General features: G+C 44.8%; 1 protein-coding gene across 1 annotated transcript in view; it reads left to right on the top strand.

The window, feature by feature from the left end:
* AVL9 (AVL9 cell migration associated) overlaps positions 1 to 22,214 on the top strand; it is a 57,271-nt gene that overhangs the window by 8,208 nt on the left and 26,849 nt on the right. Inside the window, exon 2 of the mRNA XM_069960358.1 lies at positions 20,317 to 20,437. Within this exon, the coding sequence (XP_069816459.1) occupies positions 20,317 to 20,437 (121 nt within the window). The remainder of the gene's footprint in view (positions 1 to 20,316; positions 20,438 to 22,214) is intronic.

Here is a 22,214-nt window from a genome sequence, read left to right as displayed (position 1 = left end):
TGACTAGTGGAGCATGGCCTCAGCTAAAGAGGGCATGGCTTAAAATGCAACACAATGCATCGGGATTCTGTCATAATTGGTCTAAACTCAGATTAGATAAACTTATAATGTGACAGTATTAAGTCCGCCAGTAGGGAACGAGGAGCAATCGAGCGCTGATCTCACAGGTCAGTGCTCGCTTGCTCCCTCTCGTAGCCCCGTGTAATAGGCTTCAGACTACGAATAAAACCATTTTAGTAAACCTGTGTCTAGTGTGTTTACAGAGTTTGGGCCACAATGCTGGTGTACATGACAATATATTTGTGCCACAAATGGCTTCTGGTGTTTACATGTGTAATGAGGAAGAAAACCAAAAGCAGGATGAACTTGTATGATGAGTGAGAAGGCTGATTTTGTGTAGAAATTGTCTGCTGGAGCCAAGTGGCTTAGGCTACGTTCACATTAGCGTTTGACCATCCGGCACCATTCCGTTTACCTTTTTAAAGTAAGCAAAACGGAAACTGTTGGATCCATTAAAATCCCCATAGATTCCCATGCTATTTTAGTGTGCTCCGTTTGCCCTAATTGTGCCCCGTTTGCATGCAATCCGTTCAAGATCCGTTTTTTTTTTTTTTTTTTGAACGAAAGAAAAAATTGTGTTTGCAGTATTTTTCTTTCTGCTTCAAAAAACGGATCACGAACGGAAAGTGCACTTCCGTTTTTTTTTACATTGTAGTCAATGAGGACGGATCTAAAACGGAAGCTATTTCCGTTCACATCCGTTTTTTTCATCCGTTTTTGCACGGAGCATGCGCAGAAGCAGCAAGAAAACAAAGAAGAAAAATAAACTGATAGAAAAACGGATGCTGACTGATGCAAACTGATGTACAAAAGTCAGTTTTTTTAAGCCAAAATACAAACGGACCATTAAAAAAAGATGAACATTTTTGCAATCAGTTTGCATCAGTCTGCTCATCAGTTTATGCTCATCCGTTTAATTAATATGGACTGATTGGTTAGAAACAAAGAAAAACGCTAGTGTGGCCGAGCCTTTATCCTCCGAGTCATCTGACTGGGTGTGATGCCTGCTGGAATAGTAGTGTATATAGGTGTTCAGAGGTAAACGTGCAGTTTAGCAACACGTGAAGACAGGCAAGTCCGCTACTACTACAAGCCTCTGTATTGAGTGTAGGTATCTGAACTTAATCAGGTGCTGAATATACTGTGGTGGTTCTCTCTCTCTCTATCTGTTTATATATGTAATATATATAACAGTTCAACATCTTGTTCTATTTTTGATGTTGAACATGCAGTTTAGAATACGTGACCAGGGCTTTATGGCCACATTGTTAGTGTTTAGAGGCATGATTTACACCCCTGGGCACATTTGATGTTATTTTCCTTTTTGTCTGGTCTTCTCTTATCTTGTAGCACTCTTGTTTGAAAAGCATTTTATAAATGATTTGCCAGTCCATGCCTAACATGATGTCATTCTTATAATTCGGGTAAAGGTTGATGTTTGTAATGTTTTGTTGTAGCTCAGAACAATTTACTGTTTTGAAATGATTTATGGACCTTTCACACTTTGGTTTTGTCCGTGCTGGTCACAATATTTCCATTCAGATAACAAAAGAGGAAATCCTGACAGATCCATTATGTGTGTAGGATGGGACATAATATGATAGATTATCACTGCTCCATGCTATCCATCATAAAGACTATATTTGCACTGTGGTACTGTTTAGGGCATCATAAGCTTTTGTTGTACTGACCTGTAAAGCAAAATCCTAAGCTTAGGCCTATGCTTTGTCTTATTTCTCTATAGGAAAAATAACTTGTAGTATTCTCCAACAAAATGCCTGCAGCATGTGGCGGTATAGCAAGTGCAAAGTATTTGGTTTCAGTTGAACTTCTGCATCTTTTTTTTTATTTCCAGAGTTTATGTAACTATCATACATGTGGTAGCAAAATGATATAATCTTGCTATTTATGGTGTCATTGCAGTTAGTTCACCTGGCTAAAGTCAGTGGAATCTGTCAGGTGTTTATCTACGTTAGACTCTTACAGAGACTTTGAATCGAGCCTCAGTGATATTGGATACAGATTACTCCTCCCATGCTGGTGGAATAGATAACTCAGTCGGATAAAGTTATTAGATTGGGAAAGGGAGTGTATACAAAAAGGAAAGCCATGAAGAAGTATGAAATGTTTGGAGGCCATGGATAGATATCCCAGGCTTTCCATCAAGATTTATAAAGCGTACTCCAATTAAAGGGGTTGTCCGGCGAAAAAAAATTATTCACAGAATAACACACATTACAAAGTTATACAACTTTGTAATGTATGTTATGTCTGTGAATGGCCCCCTTCCCCGTGTTTCCCCCCACCCACGCTAGACCCGGAAGTGTGGTGCATTATACTCACCGCATGTCGTGTCGTCCACGGTCTCCGATCGTCAGCAGTGACGTCTTCTTCGGGAGCTTGGCGGATCTTCCCGAGTGCCGGCCACCCTCTGCAGCGTCATCCGAAGCTCAGCCGCGATTGGCTGAGCATAACTGTGCTCAGCCAATCGCGGCTGAGCGGCTGATGACGCGGCCACGTCATCAGCTGCTCAGCCGCGATTGGCTGAGCACAGTTATGCTCAGCCAATCGCGGCTGAGCTTCGGATGACGGTGCAGAGGGCGGCCGGCACTCGGGAAGATCCGCCAAGCTCCCGAAGAAGACGTCACTGCTGACGATCGGAGACCGTGGTCGGCACGCGACAGGTAATGTATAGCGCACCACACTTCCGGGTACACGGGTGGGGGTGGTGGGACACGGGGAAGGGGGCCATTCACAGACATAACATACATTACAAAGTTGTATAACTTTGTAATGTGTGTTATTCTGTGAATAATTTTTTTTCGCTGGACAACCCCTTTAAGGCTTTTTGTTGCAGGCTAATCGTAAATGGGGGGGGGGGGGGGGAGGTTGGGGTGCCATAGTAGAAGGAGTAAGGATATTATTTGTAGGCTTGTTGAAACTATACATTGTATTGTCTGGATATATATTTCCTTACAGTCTGATCTGTCTTATGCGGCAGATGCCAATTTCCCCATCACAGGGAGAAAATTCCTTCCCGACTCCAATGGCAATCAGAATAATCCCTGTATAAGCGTTGTATCACCAGAAATCTAATGCCCATAACCTGTAATACTATATTTTTCAAGAAAAACATCCAGGCCTCCCTTGAACATATATAATGAATCAGCCATGACAACATCATGTGGCAGAGAGTTCCACAGTCTCACTGCTCTTACAGTAAGGAATCTGTGTCTGTGCTGATGGTGAAACCTTCTTTTCTGTGGAGAATGCCCCCTTGTAATGGTTACAGGCCTAGGAAAAAGATCACTACAAACATCTCTGTACTGTCCAAAGATGTATCTTTTGTTAATGTATATTCTTGTAATGGAGTGTAGGGGGTGGGGGTTTTGGGTGGTGCGATTTTAGGGGTGTTGGGGGTAACTCTATGTTGATGTTGTCTATGAAAAGATTTTAATAACAATTATTAGATTTTTTTTTTTAAAAGGAAACGTAAACCTAGCCATGCTGGAGTGACACAATGATTCCAGACAAGCAACTCTTCCTCTATCTAATGCTGCGTTTACACGGAACAATTATCGTTCGAATTTTCGCTATAACGATCACATTTGAGCGATAATCGTTCCATGTAAACACAGCAAACAACTAAGGGACGAGCGAGGAATGGTTCATTTTGATCTTTCAACTAGGGGTGGGCGATATGGCCTAAAATTTATATCACGATATAATTTGATGCATGCACGATATATCACGATATATAAAAAAATTTTGTGTGTGTATACAAATTACAACACTTTAAGATTTTTTTAAGATGTGTATTGTATAACAGATCTTTTTCCAAACAATGCAAAGATTAAGTGTTAGTAAAACACAAAATTGTTTAAAATAAAGTGCAAATTAAATGTAAAAAATAAACATAAAATTTCGTCCTGTTGTCCTGATAACATAATTATGTGCAGCTTAAGGCTGGGTTCAGCGGCTCAGCCCTGTGCAATCAGCCCCCTTTGTGCCATCTCTGTGCCATCAGCCCCCCCTTGTGCCAGTCATCAGCCCCCCCTTGTGCCAGTCATCAGCCCCCCCTTGTGCCAGTCATCAGCCCCCCCTTGTGCCAGTCATCAGCCCCCCCTTGTGCCAGTTATCACCCCCCCCCCTTGCCAGTCATCAGCCCTCCCCTATGCCTTCAGCCCCCTTTGTGCCAGTTATCACCCCCCTTGCCAGTCATCAGCCCACCCTGTGCCAGTCATCAACCCTCCCCTGTGCCATCAGCCCCCACTTGCCAGTCATCAGCCCCCCTTGCCAGTAATCAGCCTTCCCCTGTGCCATCAGCCCACCCTGTGCCAGTCATCAGCCCTCCCCTGTGCCAGTCATTAGCCCCCCCTTGTGCCAGTTATCACCCCCCTTGCCAGTCATCAGCCCTCCCCTATGCCTTCACCCCTCTTTGTGCCAGTTATCACCCCCCCTTGCCAGTCATCAGCCCCCCTTGTGCCAGTCATCAGCCCCCCTTGTGCCAGTCATCAGCCCCCCTTGTGCCAGTCATCAGCCCCCCTTGTGCCAGTCATCAGCCCCCCTTGTGCCAGTCATCAGCCCCCCTTGTGCCAGTCATCAGCCCCCCTTGTGCCAGTCATCAGCCCCCCTTGTGCCAGTCATCAGCCCCCCTTGTGCCAGTCATCAGCCCCCCTTGTGCCAGTCATCAGCCTTCCCCTGTGCCAGTCATCAGCCCTCCCTTGTGCCAGTTATCACCCCCCTTGCCAGTCATCAGCCTTCCCCTTTGCCAGTTATCAGCCCCCCCCTTGCCAGTTATCAGCCCCCCGTTGCCAGTCATCAGCCCCCCCCCCAGTGCCAGTCATCTCCCCCTCTCAGTTTTCCCTATGTGCCAGCCATCATGTGCCCCCAGCCAGGGCCATCATCAGCCCCATGCCAAGCCATCTGCCGCCCCCGACCCCTCTGCTACTTACCTTTCCTGCAGGGCTGGCTGATGGAGTCCGCGAGGCGAGGCGGGCCGCGTCTTCTTCCCAGCATGCACTGGGAGAGACCTGACGTCACACGCATCGTCAGCTAGCGCGCTGACGGTGCGTGAACGGGAGGCCCTGCAGCGCGGTACCACGGAGCGGTAAGTGAGAAGCTTATTCACTACCGCTCCGTGGGCATGTATCGCGATATGACGATATGCCAAAAATCTATATAGTCAACCGAATTGATGACGATATTTTGGCATATCGTTTATATCGCCCAGCCCTACTTTCAACATGTTCTCAAATCGTTGTTCATCGTTCGCTAAAAATTCTCAGATCGCTTTGTGTAAACAGTCTTTCAAAGCATCACCCTATATGAAAGATGGTCTTAAGCAATCTTAACCCCTTAGGGTAAATTCACACGGGCGTCTCGCATAAAAAAAACCGCAGCTAATCCGCAGCTAATCCGCAGCTAATCCGCAATACATTTATTATTCTTATTATTATTAATACGTGTATTGCGGATTAGGTGCGGATTAGCTGCTGATTAGCTGCGGTTTTTTTATGCGAGACGCCCGTGTGAATTTACCCTTAAGGACAGAGCCTGAAATGGCCTTAATGACAGAGACAAATTTTATGAATATGACCAGTGTCACTTTAGTCATTAATACCTTCGGGATGCTTTTACCTATCCGGCTGATTCTGAGATTGTTTTCTCGTGACACATTGTACTTTACATTTCTGGTAAATTGGAGTCGATACTCATAACAAATCTTTATGAAAAAAACCCAAATAATGTGAAAAAATGTGAAAAAATGCATTTTTCCAACTTTGAAACTTTTTTGCGTATACAGAAAGTGGTTATACCACATAAATTATATATTAAATAGCATTAGCAACATGTCTACTTTATGTTGGCGGCATTTATTAAACTATCTTTCATTTTTTTTAGACGATAGGAAGCTTAAAACATTAGCAGCAAATTTCCAAATTTTCAGTAAAATTTCAAAATCAGATATTTTTAGGGACCTGTTCAGGTTTAAAGTGTATTTGAGGGGCCTGTATGTTAGAAAGCCCCACAAAGCACCCCATTTCAGAAACTGCACCCCCCAAACTCTGCAAAAGCACATCCAGAAAGTGTTTTAACCCTTTAGGGGAGTCACAGAAATAAAAGCGAAGTGTGTAAGGAATTTGAAAATTTTAATTTTCTGTGCAGAGATTTTATTGTAATCCAATATTTTTCATAATTATAAACCTATTACCAGAGAAATGCACCCCAATAATTATTGCCCCGTTTCTGCAGTTTATAGAAATACCCCATATGTGACCCTATTGCGCTATTTGACGCAACCACAAGCCTCAGATATAAGGGAGCGCCTAGTGAATTTCAATGCCTCCGTTATATTTGGTCATTTCTGACTGTACCACTTCAGGTTGGCAGAGGCTCTGGGGTGCCAAAACCTAAAAAACACCCCTAAAGGGACACCATTTAGAAAACTACACCCCTCAAGGAATGTAACAAGGGGTGCGGTGAGCATCTGGACCCCACAGGTGCTTCACAGATTTTCCGAACAATATGGCGTGAAAAAAGAAAAAATTATTTTTTACACTAAAACGTTGTTCTAGCCTTCAATTTTTCATTTTCTTAAAGGGATAAGAGGCAAAAAAAGACAAAAAATGTGTAGCGCAGTTTCTCCCGAGTACAGAAATACCCCACATGTGGCAATAAAGTGCCAAGGGGGCGCAGGACGAGCCTCCAAAGGGAAGGAGCGCCAATTGGCTTTTGGAAGCTGGATTTCACTGAAAAGGATTTCAAGGGCCATGTCGCATTTACAGAGCCCTCGTGCTGCCAAGACACTGGAAACCCCCCACAAGTGATTCCATTCTGGAAACTACACCCCTCAAGGAATCTAACAAGGGGTGCAGTAAGCATATGGACCCCACTGGTGACGGGCACAAATGTGGAACAATGTGACGTGAAAGGGAAAAATTTCATTTTTTCACTTTCATGGCACAAATGTGTCCGTCATCAAGGGGTCCATATCCTCACTGCACCCCTTGTTAGATTCCCTGAGGGGTGCAGTTTCCAGAATGGGGTCACTTGTGGGGGGTTTCCAGTGTTTTGGCAGCACGAGGGCTCTGTAAATGCGACATGGCGTTCATCATCCATTCTAGCCAAATCCAACCTCCAAAATCCAAATGGCGCTCCTTCCCTTCGGAGGCTTGCCCTGCACCCACATGGCGCTTTATGTCCACATGTGGGGTATTTACGGACTCGGGGGAAATTGCTCTACACATATTGTGTGTTTTTTTCTCTTTTAACCCCTTGTGAAAATGATAAATTCAAGGCTAAACCAACATTATAGTGTAAAAAATGTAATATTTCATTTTCACGCCACATTGTTCCACATTTGTGCCCGTCACCAGTGGGGTCCATATGCTCACTACACCCCTTGTTACATTCCTTGAGGGGTGCAGTTTCCATAATGGGGTCACTTGTGGGGGGTTTCAACTGTCTTGGCAACACAGGGGCCTTTTGAATGCAACATGGCCCCTCGAAATCCATTCCATCCAAATCCAGCCTTCAAAAACCAAATGGCGCTCCTTCCCTTCGGAGGCTTACCCTGCACCCGCATGGCGCTTTATGTCCACATGTGGGGTATTTACGGACTCGGGGGAAATTGCGCTACACATTTTGTTTTTTTTCTCCTCTTTTAACCCCTTGTGAAAATGATAAATTCAAGGCTAGACCAACATTATAGTGTAAAAAATGTAATATTTCATTTTCACGCCACATTGTTCCACATTTGTGTCCGTCACCAGTGGGGTCCATATGCTCACTACACCCCTTGTTACATTCCTTGAGGGGTGCAGTTTCCATAATGGGGTCACTTGTGGGGGGTTTCAACTGTCTTGGCAACACAGGGGCCTTTTGAATGCAACATGGCCCCTCGAAATCCATTCCATCCAAATCCAGCCTTCAAAAACCAAATGGCGCTCCGTCCCTTCGGAGGCTTACCCTGCACCCGCATGGCGCTTTATGTCCACATGTGGGGTATTTCCGTACTCAGGGGAAATTGCTCTACACATTAAATGTTTTTTTTTATCTTTTAACCCCTTGTGAAAATGAAAAAACATGACAAGATTAATAATTTAGAGTAAAAATTTTACAAAAATTACACTAAATGTTGGTCTAGCCTTGATTTTTTTCCATTTCCACAAGGGGTTAAAAAGAAAATGAACACAAAACGTGTAGGGTAGTGTCCCCTGAGTACGAAAATACCCCACATGTGGGCATAATGTGCCATATGGGCACAGGGCAAGTCACCAAAGGGACAGAGCGCCATTTAGAGGCTGGAATGGAGGATGGAGGCCATGTCGCAATTACAAAGCTCCTGTGCTGCCAGGTCAGTAGAAACCCCCGACAAGTGACCCCATTCTGGAAACTACACCCCATAAGGAATCTAACAAGGGGTGCAGTGAGCATATGGACCCCACTGGTGACGGGCACTTACGTAGAACATGTGCCGAGAAAATAAAAAATACAATTTTTTTCATTTTCACGTCCCAAATGTGGCCGTCACCAGGGGGCCATATCCCCGCTGACCCCCTTGTTAGATTCCATATGGGGTGTAGTTTCCAGAATGGGGTCACTTGTGGGGGGTTTCTACTGTCCTGGCTGCACAGAGGCTTTGTAATTGCATCATGGCATCCTCTAATGGGAATGGCGGCCATACCTATTTAGCTGGGGAAAAGGGACAATTATTAATTTATTTGGGGGTATTAGGCCAATTATTAGTTTATAAGGTTGGAAATGACAGGTGTCCATCAAATTCAACCTGTGTTGATCCAGAGGAAGGCAAAAAACCCTCGTAATGCAGACGACAGTAGCCTCATCACAGGGGAAAAATTCCTTCCCGAATCCATAATGGCGATCAGAATAATCCCTGAATCAACGTGACCCCTGAAATAGGAATAAGGGACAGAATTTAGATAATGTAGAACCCCAGTGACGTGTGGTACGCCTTGGAGCGATCCAGTATGCAGAGGCCGGGGTGATCAGCACAGGTGTCACACTGGTAAATGGTGTCCTTCCTGATCCCCCTGTTACGCCACACTCTGCACTTCTTCTGGGGTCTCCTGTTCTCCAGTGTGGGGGACGTCACCTGGAGAATGTTGTCCTGGTGCGATACGGGGTCCTTCATATCCAGAAGCGCTGGGTCCGCTCCATGGCTGCTAAATATTAGGGCGCTATTACTACTTCTGATATTTACGGATCGTGCCGCAAGCTACAGGGCAGCGAGGGACCGGAAGAGGGGGTGCTGGTATAAAAGTTATCCCTGTACAGGTGGTAACCTTTATCCAGCAGTGGGAAGATCAGTTCCCGGACGATCTCCCCATTAACTCCGAGGATGGGGGGGGGGGGGGCATCTGGGGGCATCTGGGGGCTGGATTCGGGTGTCCCTTCCTTCATACACTCTAAGGGTACATGCACACTGCGGAATCGCGACAGATAACCCTTCTTGCATTCCACAGCTGGCACCCGCCGGCGGACTGATGCGGGCGCACGTCTCCACACGTGTCATAGACTCCATTCTATGCACGGGCGGATTCCGCTCTCCGTCCAACGTGTTCATTCTTTGGATGGACGACGGATTCCGCCCGTGCATAGAATGGAGTCTATGACACGGATAGAGACGTGCGCCTGCATCAGTCCGCCGGCGGGTGCCAGCTGTGGAATGCACAAAGGGTTATCCTTCGCCATTCCGCAGTTTGCACGTACCCGAAATCTGTAAGTGTACCCTGAGGTACTCTCACAGAGTTTGTAGAATTTCACACCATACCGCCATCTCTTATTGGGACGGTACTGGCGGAAAAGACGTGTCTGGGGGGCAGCGTACGCTACGCTACCCCCCAGACACGTCACTGGATGATGAGGATGATGAGGATGAATGGAGGAAAGAAGGATCCCCCCATTCATCCTCACTGGCTGTTTCGGTGTCGGAGGCAATAATAACGTATCCCTCTGACACCGAAAACACCCTGGGGGCCATCTTTATATGGGGATTGGTATATGGGGTATGTAGTGGTGTAGTGTCAAACTTTATTCAATGTAGTGTGGTGTAATGTAGTGTTTTTTACGTGTTTTTTTTACAGTAAGTATAAAAAAAAACCTACGCCAACAAAGGAGTTGCTGATAAATGCCGCACTTATGTGCGGCACTTATAAGCAGACCGTGGCAGTAGAATATAGAAAAAAAACACCCTACGCCAAAAAGGAGGAGTTGCTGATTAGCAGCGCACTTTCGTGCGATGCTGATCAACACTCAGCGGCGATAGGGTGCGGAAAATAGAAAAAAAAAAATTTGGGAAAAAAAAATAATTTTTTTTTATATTCTGAATATCCCTGTAGCTGCTGATAAGTGTATTACACATATCAGCCGCTAGGGGGCAGCAGAGCGCAAAATCCGGAAAATGACGAGGCTGGAGCCGAAAATAGCCGAAAGAAGACGACGAGGACCGCCGGAAAGACCCGAAGACCGAACGGAATGACGGAGGACGCCGCGAACCCGGAAGACGCCGATCAGGAGCCCGGGACAGGTGAGTAATGTACAAATACCTGCTCTGGACCCCTCGGCTCTCTAGCTGAGGGGTCCAGGGCAGGTATTTACTATTTTGCTGGACTCTGATCGCCGTGCCACCGGCCCGATCGCCGTGAACGGCCGGCCGGCCGTTCACGGCGATCGGGCCGGTGGCACGGCGATCAACATTACTTTTTACAGTAATGGCGGTCGGTGCCGTCCTCGGACAGCACCGACCGCCATTTTTTTCCGGGTCATCGGGTCACCGATGACCCGGAAAGGTTCCGATCGCCGCTATTGGCTGATCTGAATTGATCAGCCTATAGCGGCGATCGTAAGCACGGGGGGTGTTAACCACCCCCCGTGCCGTGAAGCTAAGATGGCCTGCTATACATTATAGCAGGCCATCTTCCCCGACCGCTGTGTGTGAACACGCAGCGATCGGGGAAACATCGGGCGTACCCATACGCCCGTTTGCGTTAAAGCCCAGGCAACGGGGGCGTATGGGTACGCCCGATGTCGTTAAGGGGTTAAAAACAATCGCAATAACAATTTTTCTTACAAATTTTCTAACGATTTTTCTAACCATTTATTCGTTTAAAAGCTGATCGTTATGAAAACCAAATAGTTAAACGACCGATTGGGCGAATTATCACTTCGTATACACGCAGCACTAGGCTTATTCATTATTTGTAAACCATAAGGGAAGTAGGCTGGTTATTTACGGTATTAGAGAACCTATATGCACTGCACTCTCAAAAAGGTGTCCCAACGTATACTACAACTTGCCCATAGAGATGAATAGACCAAATGTTAGTCTGTTTTTATTTGTGGGACAGAATTTTAGGGTAGACTTCTATTCTGTCTGAAAAATAAAACAAAGACTGAGGTAAAGCAAACCAAACCTAGGTACTCTTAAATTATTTTGGGTCGTTTGATTTCTATCAGCATGAAGCATGATTGATGTGGGTTCTTTCATTGTGGTTCATTTGGCCCGATTCGGCCGATTATCGTTTGGTGAAATAGAGAGAACGATCAGCCGATGATCGTGTCATCGGCTGATCGTTCATTTCGGGCCAGACCTAAAATCATCGTTCCCCCACCGCGCATCGCTACGGTTGAATAGCGGTGCGCAGCGCGCGACCGACGATTTGACAAGCAGCAGCAGCATACATTACCTATCCAGGCTTCTTCTCCGCGCTGTCTTCATCCCCGGGTCCTGCGCGCTCTATCTTCAAATGGCTGACCGGCCTTTCTGAAGATAGAGCGCGCGGGACCCGGGGATGAAGACAGCGTGGAGAAGAAGTCTGAACAGGTAATGTATGATGCTTCAAGGACGTCGGTAACGATGTCCTTGCAGCCCTCGCTCAACGATCATCGGGCCGTGGAATAGGCCCAGTAAACGAGCGGCGATCTAGCAGATCATCGCTCGTTTACATCGTTGATCGGGCCCTCCTCGGCCCGTGGAATGGGGCCCTTAAGGTAGTTTTTTTTTTTTTTTTTTTTCTTTAAGCAACTTTACTAGCCTTGGTGCCTAACTGACTGACAGGATGAATTTTACCTGGTTAGAAGATCCCGACCTGCTAGAGTTCAAAACGTTGCCTTTATTTAGTAAAAGTGGTGGTTTCTAAGGATTTCCAAGGATCTACAGCTGTAACTTTACCTTGCTTCCTCCTTTTGTACAGTTTACATTGGTGTGGCTGATGTGCTTCACCTATTGTCGCTGTATCTCCGTGTGAGATCTTTGTACTTTGGCACCTTCTGTAGAGAGATTATGAGGCTGATTTTCACTTCCGTTGTTCTGAATATATTACAGATACTCTTTGCTTATTGTTAGTTGACATTTATGAAGGAAATAAAATTGCTTAAAAATGGATTTTTGTACCCTGGCCGAGTGGTTCTGTATGTAGAAATAGAAAATCAACAGATTCTTATATTATGTAATATTAGCATTATATTTATACAGCTTTGTATCAAATTAGTATTGAGTTGTAAATTGCTTTTATATTTACATTAGTGCTTTCCTGTTCAATAGAATATGTTAACTTCATAAAAGTAACTACTTAGCTCCCAACACCATGCTTACCTGTTCGAGTTTCCCCATCTCACTCCCACATGCGTCTCTGGGTCCCTGCTGGGTCCAATCACTGGCTGTGGCAGGACAGTGCAGTGATTGGCTGAGCAGGCTGTCAGCATGCGGGGACCCAGAGAAGCATGCGGAAGCACTCCAGTTTAACACAGACAAGTAAGTATGGTGCTGGGAGGTAAGTAGTTAACTTTTACAAGTCTATAGTGCAATATAATTTATTTCCACTGTGAGAATAGGGTGCCATAGACTTTAATAGAAATAAGTATCACAGCGGCTCCAAAGAGAATGGAGAGAGCAGAGTACAGCACTCTGTTCTTTCCGGCAGCTCCATAGAAAACAAAGAAGCTGGGGTACCTTTATGGAGATTGCCGGTGGTACAGAGGTTGAAGCCCAGCAAAATCTCTTACTAGCCCTTGAATAGTGGACAAGTTAGTTTTATCTTGGAATACCCCTTTAAATTGTCAGATTCTTAGTGCATACATAAAATATACACATATGCTCAGGATAGGCCGAAAATATCAGTATGGTGGGGTACAGCATGTCAGCTCACTTGCTGATCAGCTGTTAAAAAAGAGTGCAAGCCCTTCAAACAGCTGATCAGTGTGAGTGCCCAGAGTCCGTCCCCACCATTATAATATTGATGCTAAATTCTCATTATAAACCTTTAATTTTTAATGGTTGCATAATGCCTTTAAAGTGCATCTGTCACCTGTTGTCCGCCCTCTGAACCTGCACACACAGGGTTTCCATAGACAGCGGCATGCAGTGGCATTTCAGGTATGTATTGTATTTCTGTGGGTTTCCTTCTTTCTCTCATTTTGAATCTTACAGGTTGGCATTTTGTATAGAATATTTTTTATCTTTTATATAGTTTTTATTTTTCTTCTGTGACATTGATGTACAGGCAGGTAAAACATGATCCCACATGTTCAGATAGACTGTGACTGTTGTGGACAGTTACTCTTATAGCTGTCATGCTAGAAAAACCAATCTTCTAGGATGTCCACATGTGACATTCAGTTACAGGAGCTACTGAAGGTCGGAGTGTAATGGAGATCCTCATTTATTTTAAATAATGGTGGAACCCTAGGCACTCTGTATAGTCAGAGATGTTTCCCTTTTCAAAGTGGTGGGGGTCTTCAGTTACCTAAGTAACAGGTGGAAAGGCTACAGAAGTTCCATTTCCATAATCACCACCTGTCATGACATTAGGTTCCTTGTTCCCTAGTCATCCACTCTTCATGTTCCCTCTGCTCTGCAGATAATCACACGTTTCTATACTACCTCTTGTTTTTGTCCATTTCACACATATGAGCCATAAAATTACTTTGTGTGGTAAAAGCTACCACATGTTTCCTATAAACACAGAGCTAGACCAGTAAATGCAGCTTTTCTGGTTTTGTTCTTTTTGCTGCTTCTTTGTAATGCATGTAAAATACAGGTTCTTTGGCTGCAGCTTGGGAGTACAATTTCTTTTACCACAATAGAAGATCTGGTCACTGGTGGAAAATGCCAAAACATTCAAACCACAAAGGATCCCTAGGATCATTACCTAGAAATGTAATATTATTTGCCAGCAGAACCCTTGTTCATATGAACTGAAACATAAATCAGTGTCCCAATGAATGCAACAAATTTATACTGAGAAAATGTGAGAATTGGAGATTCCACCCAGAGAGAGACCTCCTCAATAGTTCTGCTATAGTTAAGCATATATTAAATGTGCATTAAAGTTCACTGCTTAAACATTCATACCACGTTCTCTATGAACCATCAATGCCTCCCCCCACCCCATCTTTATATATGTTGTAATATTAGAACATTCCAAACCTAGCTATTTTATTTTGTTTTGATTTTAAGAACATAACATACTCAATGTATAGCATTTCTTTAGTGTTTTTCCATAAGCCTTTTTTTATGACACATGAAAAACAATGAAGCCTTAGGGCAGGGGTACTCAACAACTTTTAGTGAAGGTCCACTTACCGGGGTCTATTGTCAGGTGAAGGTCCGAGCTGAACATCAGTAGGAAACGTGTTTTGTTACTTTTCACAAACGTTGAACTATTTACATACAGAATTGGTGCTTATTAGTGGGGGAAATTTCATTTTTTTCTCTCTCACCAGCCCTTTAAAATTAGGTACAAAGGGGGTAACTGCCCCAGTAGTATATAGCCCCCTGTGCTCTCCCCCTCCCATATAGCCCCCCTGTGCTCTCCCCCAGTAGTATGTAGCCCCTCTGTGCGCTCTCCCCCAGTAGTATGTAGCCCCTCTGTGCGCTCTCCCCCAGTAGTATGTAGCCCCTCTGTGCGCTCTCCCCCAGTAGTATGTAGCCCCTCTGTGCGCTCTCCCCCAGTGTATAGCCCCTCTGTGCGCTCTCCCCCTGTATTTAGCCCCTCTGTGTGCTCTCCCCCTGTTACATAGTTAATACGGTTGAAAAAAGACACATGTCCATCAAGTTCAACCAAGGAGGGGATGGATACAGGGAAGGGGGAGGGGTGATAGGTTCTATACATATGCATTTATATTATTTTGGTCTAAGAACTTGTCTAGCCCTGTTTTGAAGCCCTCTACTGTTTTTGCTGTGACCAGATCCTGTGGTAGACTGTTCCACAGATTCACAGTTCTCATGGTAAAGAAGACTTGTCGCCTCCAGAGATTGAACCTTTTTTTCTCCAGGCGGAGGCAGTGCCCTCTTGTCCTTTGAGGGGGTTTTACCTGGAACATCTTTTCCCCATATCTCTTGTAGGGGCCATTTATATATTTAAATAAGTTAATCATATCTCCCCTTAAACGTCTCTTCTCCAGACTAAACAAATGTAATTCTTTTAATCTCTCCTCATAACTAAGATGCTCCATTCCCCTTATTAGTTTAGTTGCCCGTCTTTGTACCCTCTCCAGCTCTAGAACATCCTTTTTATGAATTGGGTTCCAAAACTGGACGGCATACTCCAGATGGGGCCGCACCAAAGCTTTATAAAGCGGTAATATTATATCCCTGTCCCGTGAGTCCATGCCTGTTTTAATGCATGACAATATCCTGCTGGCCTTAGAAGCAGCTGACTGACATTGTGTGCTGTTCTGTGGTCTATTATCTACAAGTACACCCAGATCCTTCTCTATCAGTGACTCTCCCAGTGTAACTCCCCCCAGGACATATGATGCATGTGGGTTATTAGTACCCAGGTGCATAACTTTACATTTATCCACATTGAACCTCATTTGCCAAGTGGACGCCCAAACACTCAGTGTGTCTAAGTCATCCTGTAACATCTGCACATCCTCCATAGACTGTACTGTACTACAAAGCTTGGTGTCATCTGCAAAGATAGAAACATTGCTGTTAATTCCATTCTCAATATCATTAATAAACAAGTTAAACAGAAGAGGGCCCAGTAACCGGGGACCATTCGGAGTAGGAATCATTGACCACCACTCTCTGGGTACGATTATTAAGCCAGTTTTCAATCCAGTTACGCATTAAATTTTCCAAACCGATAGACTTAACTTACCCATCAGACGTCCATGAGGAACTGTGTCAAACACTTTTGCAAAATCCAGGTACACTATATCCACAGCCGCGCCGCCATCCAGGCTTCTACTTACCACTTCATAGAAACATATTAGGTTGGTTTGACAGCTTCTGTCCTTAGTAAAACCATGCTGGTTATCACTTATAATACTATTAGCCACTACATATTCCTGGATGTAGTCCCTTATAAGCCCCTCAAATAGTTTCCCCACAATGGACGTTAAGCTTACGGGTCTATAGTTACCTGGGGAAGTTCGAGAGCCCTTTTTGAAGATCGGCATTACATTTGCCTTACGCCAGTCCCTCGGCACAATACCAGTAAGCAAAGAATCACGGAATATTTCATACAAGGGTAGAAAAATTACAGAACTGAGTTCCCTAAGAACTCTGGGGTGCAATCCATCAGGCCCTGGAGCTTTGGTTACATTGAGTTTGTTTAATTTATCTTGGACCATATCTATAGTAAACCAGTTCAGTACATTACATGTGTTAGCAGCACTGGCCCCACCCACCTCAGTACTGGCCCCACCCACCACAGCTCCATCCTCTTTTGTATATACAGAACTGAAGAACCCATTAAGTAACTCAGCTTTCTCCTGATCCCCAGCTTTCTCCTGATCCCCAGTTATTAATTCCCCTTCACCATTATTTAGGGGTCCTACATGCTCTGACCTTGGTTTTTTTGCAATAATATATTTGAAGAATTTTTGGGGGTTTCTTTTGCTTTCTATAGCTACCTGCCTTTCATTGTGAATTTTTGCTGCTTTTAGTACATTTTTACAGGTTTTGTTGACTTCTTTGTAATGTTTAAATGCTACAGCTGACCCCTCTGATTTATATTTTTTGAATGCCCCTTTTTTTCTCATTTATAGCCCTTCTAACCTCGGTTGTAAGCCATGTGGGATTTGATTTTAACCGTTTATATTTGTTACCCATAGGAATATATTTGGCAGTACAGTTATTTAATGTGGATTTGAAGATTTCCCATTTATTAGCTGTATCCGTATGTGACAGCAGCCGCTCCCAGTCTATGCCCTGAAGTTCTGCCCTTAACCCAGGAAAATTGGCCCTTTTACAATTAAGAGTTTTTGCCCTCCCAACATGTTTTTCTTTTCTACACTTTAAGCTAAAAGTCACTATATTGTGGTCACTATTACCCAGGTGTTCATGGACAGTGACATCCCCAACCAGCTCAGCGTTGTTAGAAATAACCAGATCCAACAAGGCATCACTTCTAGTTGGCTCCTCCACAAACTGGCCCAGAAAATTATCCTGCAGGAGGTTAAGAAATTCCCTCCCCTTTGTGGTTTTAGCTGAACCGTGACCCCAATCTATATCTGGGTAGTTGAGGTCCCCCATTATCACTACTGATCCCTCCCGGGCAGCCCGCTCTATTTGTCTATTCAACTGGCCATCTACCTCCTCAGTAATATTGGGGGGTCTATAGATTACACCAAGAATAATTTTTTCACTCTTTACCTCCTTCTGTAGTTCTACCCACAATGCTTCCACATCATCACAGTCATCGCCCTCTATTGCATCTTTTACACTCACTTTAATATCATTTCTGACATACAGACATACTCCTCCTCCCCTTCTGCCCACCCGGTCCCTTCTGAACAACGTAAATCCCTGAATATTGACAGCCCAGTCATGTGAGGAGTCCAGCCATGTCTCAGTCACACCAACCACATCAATGGACTCCTCCAGAACCAAGGCCTCCAGCTCCCCCATCTTGCTGGCTAGACTTCTGACATTAGTAACCATACATTTTATATTACCATCGAGTTTAACCGCTTCATTATAAGAAATGGGATTTATTACTGTGCTGTGGCTACAATCATCCTCACTGTTCATCCGCAACATATGGATCTCCCTATCCACTGCTCTTATCCTCCCCCCACAGGACCCTTCTCCTCCCTCCTCATTGTTCTGTCCCCTCTCTAACCTAGCCGCCACTACATTACATACTACATTGTCCTCCCTCCACATCCATAGTTTAAAAACCCCTCCACCCCTTCTAGGATTCTCTCCCCCAGCACAGCAGACCCCCTTCCATGAAGGTGCAAATTATCTGCGGAAAACAGATTGTACCCCAATGAAAAGTCAGCCCAGTGCTCTAAAAACCCAAACCCCTCTTCTCTACACCACGACTTGAGCCATGCATTTAACTCCCTAAGCTCCCGCTGTCTTTCCTGCGATGCGCATGGCACAGGCAGTATTCCAGAGAATACCACCTTGGAGGTCCTTCCCTTCAACTTAGCACCTAGTTCTCTAAAATTATTTTTAATAGACCTCCACCTACCTTGTATCCTGTCATTGGTTCCCACATGGACCACGACAGCTGGGTCATCCCCAGCCCCCCTAAGTAATTTATCCACCCTTTCCACCACATGCCGAACCCTGGCACCAGGGAGACAGCAAACCATTCGGTTGAGGCGGTCTTGGTGACAAATTATTCTATCCGTCTTCCTGATTATAGAATCCCCTAAAACCACTAGCTGTCTAGGCCTACCTACAATACCATCCCGCCCACTACTAGTTGGACTAGTTCCACTAGAGCTGCCATTTCTGACACGGATGCCCTTGCATCAGCACCTAACTTGGCAATTTTGCTTGGACATATAGTAGGAGAAGTGGCCTTCCTTTTCTTGGATCCCTTACTGGTCCCTCTAACTACATTAACCCAGCTACTTACTTGGGCCTCCTGATCTATATCACCACCCTCCATCTCTAACCCACTAACTTCCTGCTCAGTGAGCCGAAGTTCCCTCTCAAGGTGGCCAAGTTCCCTCAGTGTTGCAATATGCTTCTCCAGATCTCTAACTCGAGCTTCTAGATGGGCAACATGCTCACATCTGTCACAGAGATACTCACCCTGGAACTCCTGCTCCAGTTGTGCATACATGCGGCAGACTGCGCACTGAATGAAACCCTCCATCTCACTAGCCATCATCCTCAGTACAACAAAAACAGTGAAAAAGAAAGAGATTCAGCACTTACCAGAACTTGAAACTCCTTCTTTTAACTCCTTTTTTAAACTCCACTTATTTTCAACCACTTGTCAGCAAGCACAGTGAGCATATGAGTATATAGCCCCCCTGTAGTATATAGCTCTCCTGTGCTCTCTCCCCCAGTATATAGCCCCCATGCTTTGCTCTCCCCCCATATTTAGCCCCCCCCCCCTGTGCTCCCTCTCCCATATAGCATAAAAAAAAACACATATACTCACCTGAGTCCTGTGCGTCCTCTTCTCTTCCTCCTGTGGCCGCACTGCAGCTGTCACTAGAGGTCGCACTCCCCACCGCGCAGGAACGTCTCTCGAGCGCCGACACCAGAGGGGGAGCGCGGCCTCTTGTGACCGCTGCGGCCACGAGAGTGACTGACAGGGAGGGAGCCAATGGCTTCCTCTCTGTCAGTGCTGCTGCTGCTGCTCGGTATCTATGAGCGCTCTTTACGAGCGCTCATAGATACTTACTGTGCAGGGAGCAGCGCCCGGGGGCCGGACAGCTGGGCGCCAGTTGAGGACCCCTGGTCCGCCAGTTGAGGACCCCTGCCTTAGGGTATGGGGGGCAGAATCCATGTCAGTGTTTCTATGGGAGGGCACGCAAGCAGGCGGGATTGCGCCCCATTTGCTCAGTGTGAACATACCCTTACAGTCAAGGAACATCTTCATGTAACTTCATCACCTCCCTTGTTTACTTGATGGATTTTTTCAACCTAACTAATTACTGTGTAACTTATGACTGGTCAAGTAAAGATAGTTTTAGAGGAGGTAAAAAGTAGATGTTCTGGTGATTGCTTTCTGGCTAAAACAAAAAAAAATGCCCAGTTATCCCAAGAATGTGGTTTTTCCACATTTGCTTAAGGCAAAAGTGACTTTACTAAAACAGGTCTGAAAACCTTTGTTGAGTGTTCTGCTCATTACAGCTTATTTATCTCCCACCCATCTGCCTCTGGCTACCCTCTTAGGATCTCCTAGTCCAAAGACACTATAATGTTAAAACACAAGACTTTTTAAAAGACTGTACCCCCGAGATGGGTCTGTGCAGTAAATTTGAAACATATTACTGAAAATATTTATTTCAATTATTTTTCTTAAGGTGGAATTTTCTTACCCTCCTTTGATTCCTGGAGAGGGACATGACAGCCATGCCTTACCAGAGGAATGGAAATACCTACCATTTCTTGCATTGCCAGATGGTGCACACAACTTCCAAGAAGGTATGACCTATGATTTGTATAGCAGGAAGATTAGTTTAAGTGGTACCTCAGTTCTTGAACATAAACTGTTCTGGAAGGCTGTTCTAGAACCGAGCAGTTAAAAAAACGAGCTGTAAGTTTCCATAGGGAACAATGTAAATCTAATTAATTGGTTTGTGTGTACTCCATGGTTCAGGTGCAGAGCACCCGGCCCACAGAGAGTAAAAGCTAGCAGTAAGCAGCGTTGCATCTTGCACCACTACTTACTGTAAAGAGCTTGTGTTCCCCGCAACAAGGAGAGAGGCAGGTCCGCAACAAAGAGAGAGGCAGGAGCGGGTGGCTATTTAAACTTGCTGCACTGCTCCAGCTTCTCTCGGCTGCAGGGAGCACCCTGTAAAGAAGCTGGGATTCTCTTCATAATGAAGGGAATCAATGTTTCTTTACAGGGTGTTTCCCTCAGCTGAGAGAAGCAGGAGCAGCGCTGCAAGTTTAAACAGCCACCTGACCCTGCCTCTCTCTTTGTTGCGGGGAACACAGAGCGGGGATTCCTGTCATTATGACCGGAATCCCTGCACCTGTTCCTGACCACCTCTAACTGTCAGCTAAACAATAGTTAAGCTGACAGTTATCCCCCCTGATTTTGTTCGGATACTGAGCAATGTTTGAGTACTAAACAAAACTTTAGGGGGAAATTTAGTTCAAATACCAAATTGTTTAAGGTATTACTGTATAAAAAAGTACTTCTTACGAAAAATAACTTTTGACATGTCATCAGGCGTGTCTGATGACAGGTTAAAAGTTATTTGTATTGATGGTGCCAATGTAAGTCGTATAGCAGGTTATATAAAGATTATACAATTTTATATCATTAGTTAAAAAAGATGGAATGTAAACAAGGACTTAAATTGTACAAAGAGTGGCATAAGATAAGCATATATATCATTTTTATATTATTTTATGTATTTTATTTATTTAGTATGTATGTATATGTGTATATATTTATTATTATTAGATTTTCAAGTTTTTAATGGCAGCCGTTGGGTTCCAGTCACACTGGGTTAAAAGGATTTTACAGTACTTTGTTTATTCCTTCATGTTTAGGCTTCTTTCAAAATGTATCTATAAGCATTCCTAGTTTCTCCAAAAGTGTGATCAGAGCCTTACGAATTGTTGTTTTTGCAGTGACTTCCTCCAGATAGCTAATAAATATATATAATATATATAATTTTATAACTCTTTAAGGCTATGTTCACACTACGTAAGTTTCCGGCCGTAGCGCGCTCCGTGAATAAGCGGCCGGAGATTTCCGTAGTTTGTGTACAATGGAAAGTATAGGATCTCCGGCTGCACAGTTCACACTACGTAAGAACTTACGCCCGGATCGTATGCGGCGCCGTAAAAAATTAACCAGACCCTTGTTTCGGGACGGAAATGCTGTAACTTACGCCCGTAGCGTAACATGCGGTCCCGTACAGAGTGGTGATTTCTTTTTTACACTTTGATTTGCCGATCCAAAAGGTTCTGTGGGGTGTCCTGGGCTAGCCGAAGATATCCAAGTAAAATACCGCTGTCAGATCGCTACGTACGCCGCTCGGGAAGCGTACGGAGCTTACGGGTGTAAGTTTGCGGACCTTACGTAGCCGGCCGCAACTTGCGTAAGTCCCGGCTGGAGTTTTACACGTATATGTCCGGCCGCGAAAAATATGCGGCCGGACATATACGTAGTGTGAACATAGCCTAAATGGGTATTCCAATTAAAGCTAACAGGATGTGGGACAAGTACATTTTAATCTGAAAA

This window comes from Dendropsophus ebraccatus, chromosome 2 (assembly GCF_027789765.1).
Source record: "Dendropsophus ebraccatus isolate aDenEbr1 chromosome 2, aDenEbr1.pat, whole genome shotgun sequence".
Classification (NCBI taxonomy): domain Eukaryota; kingdom Metazoa; phylum Chordata; class Amphibia; order Anura; family Hylidae; genus Dendropsophus; species Dendropsophus ebraccatus.
This window is presented reverse-complemented; position numbering and strand designations above follow the sequence as displayed.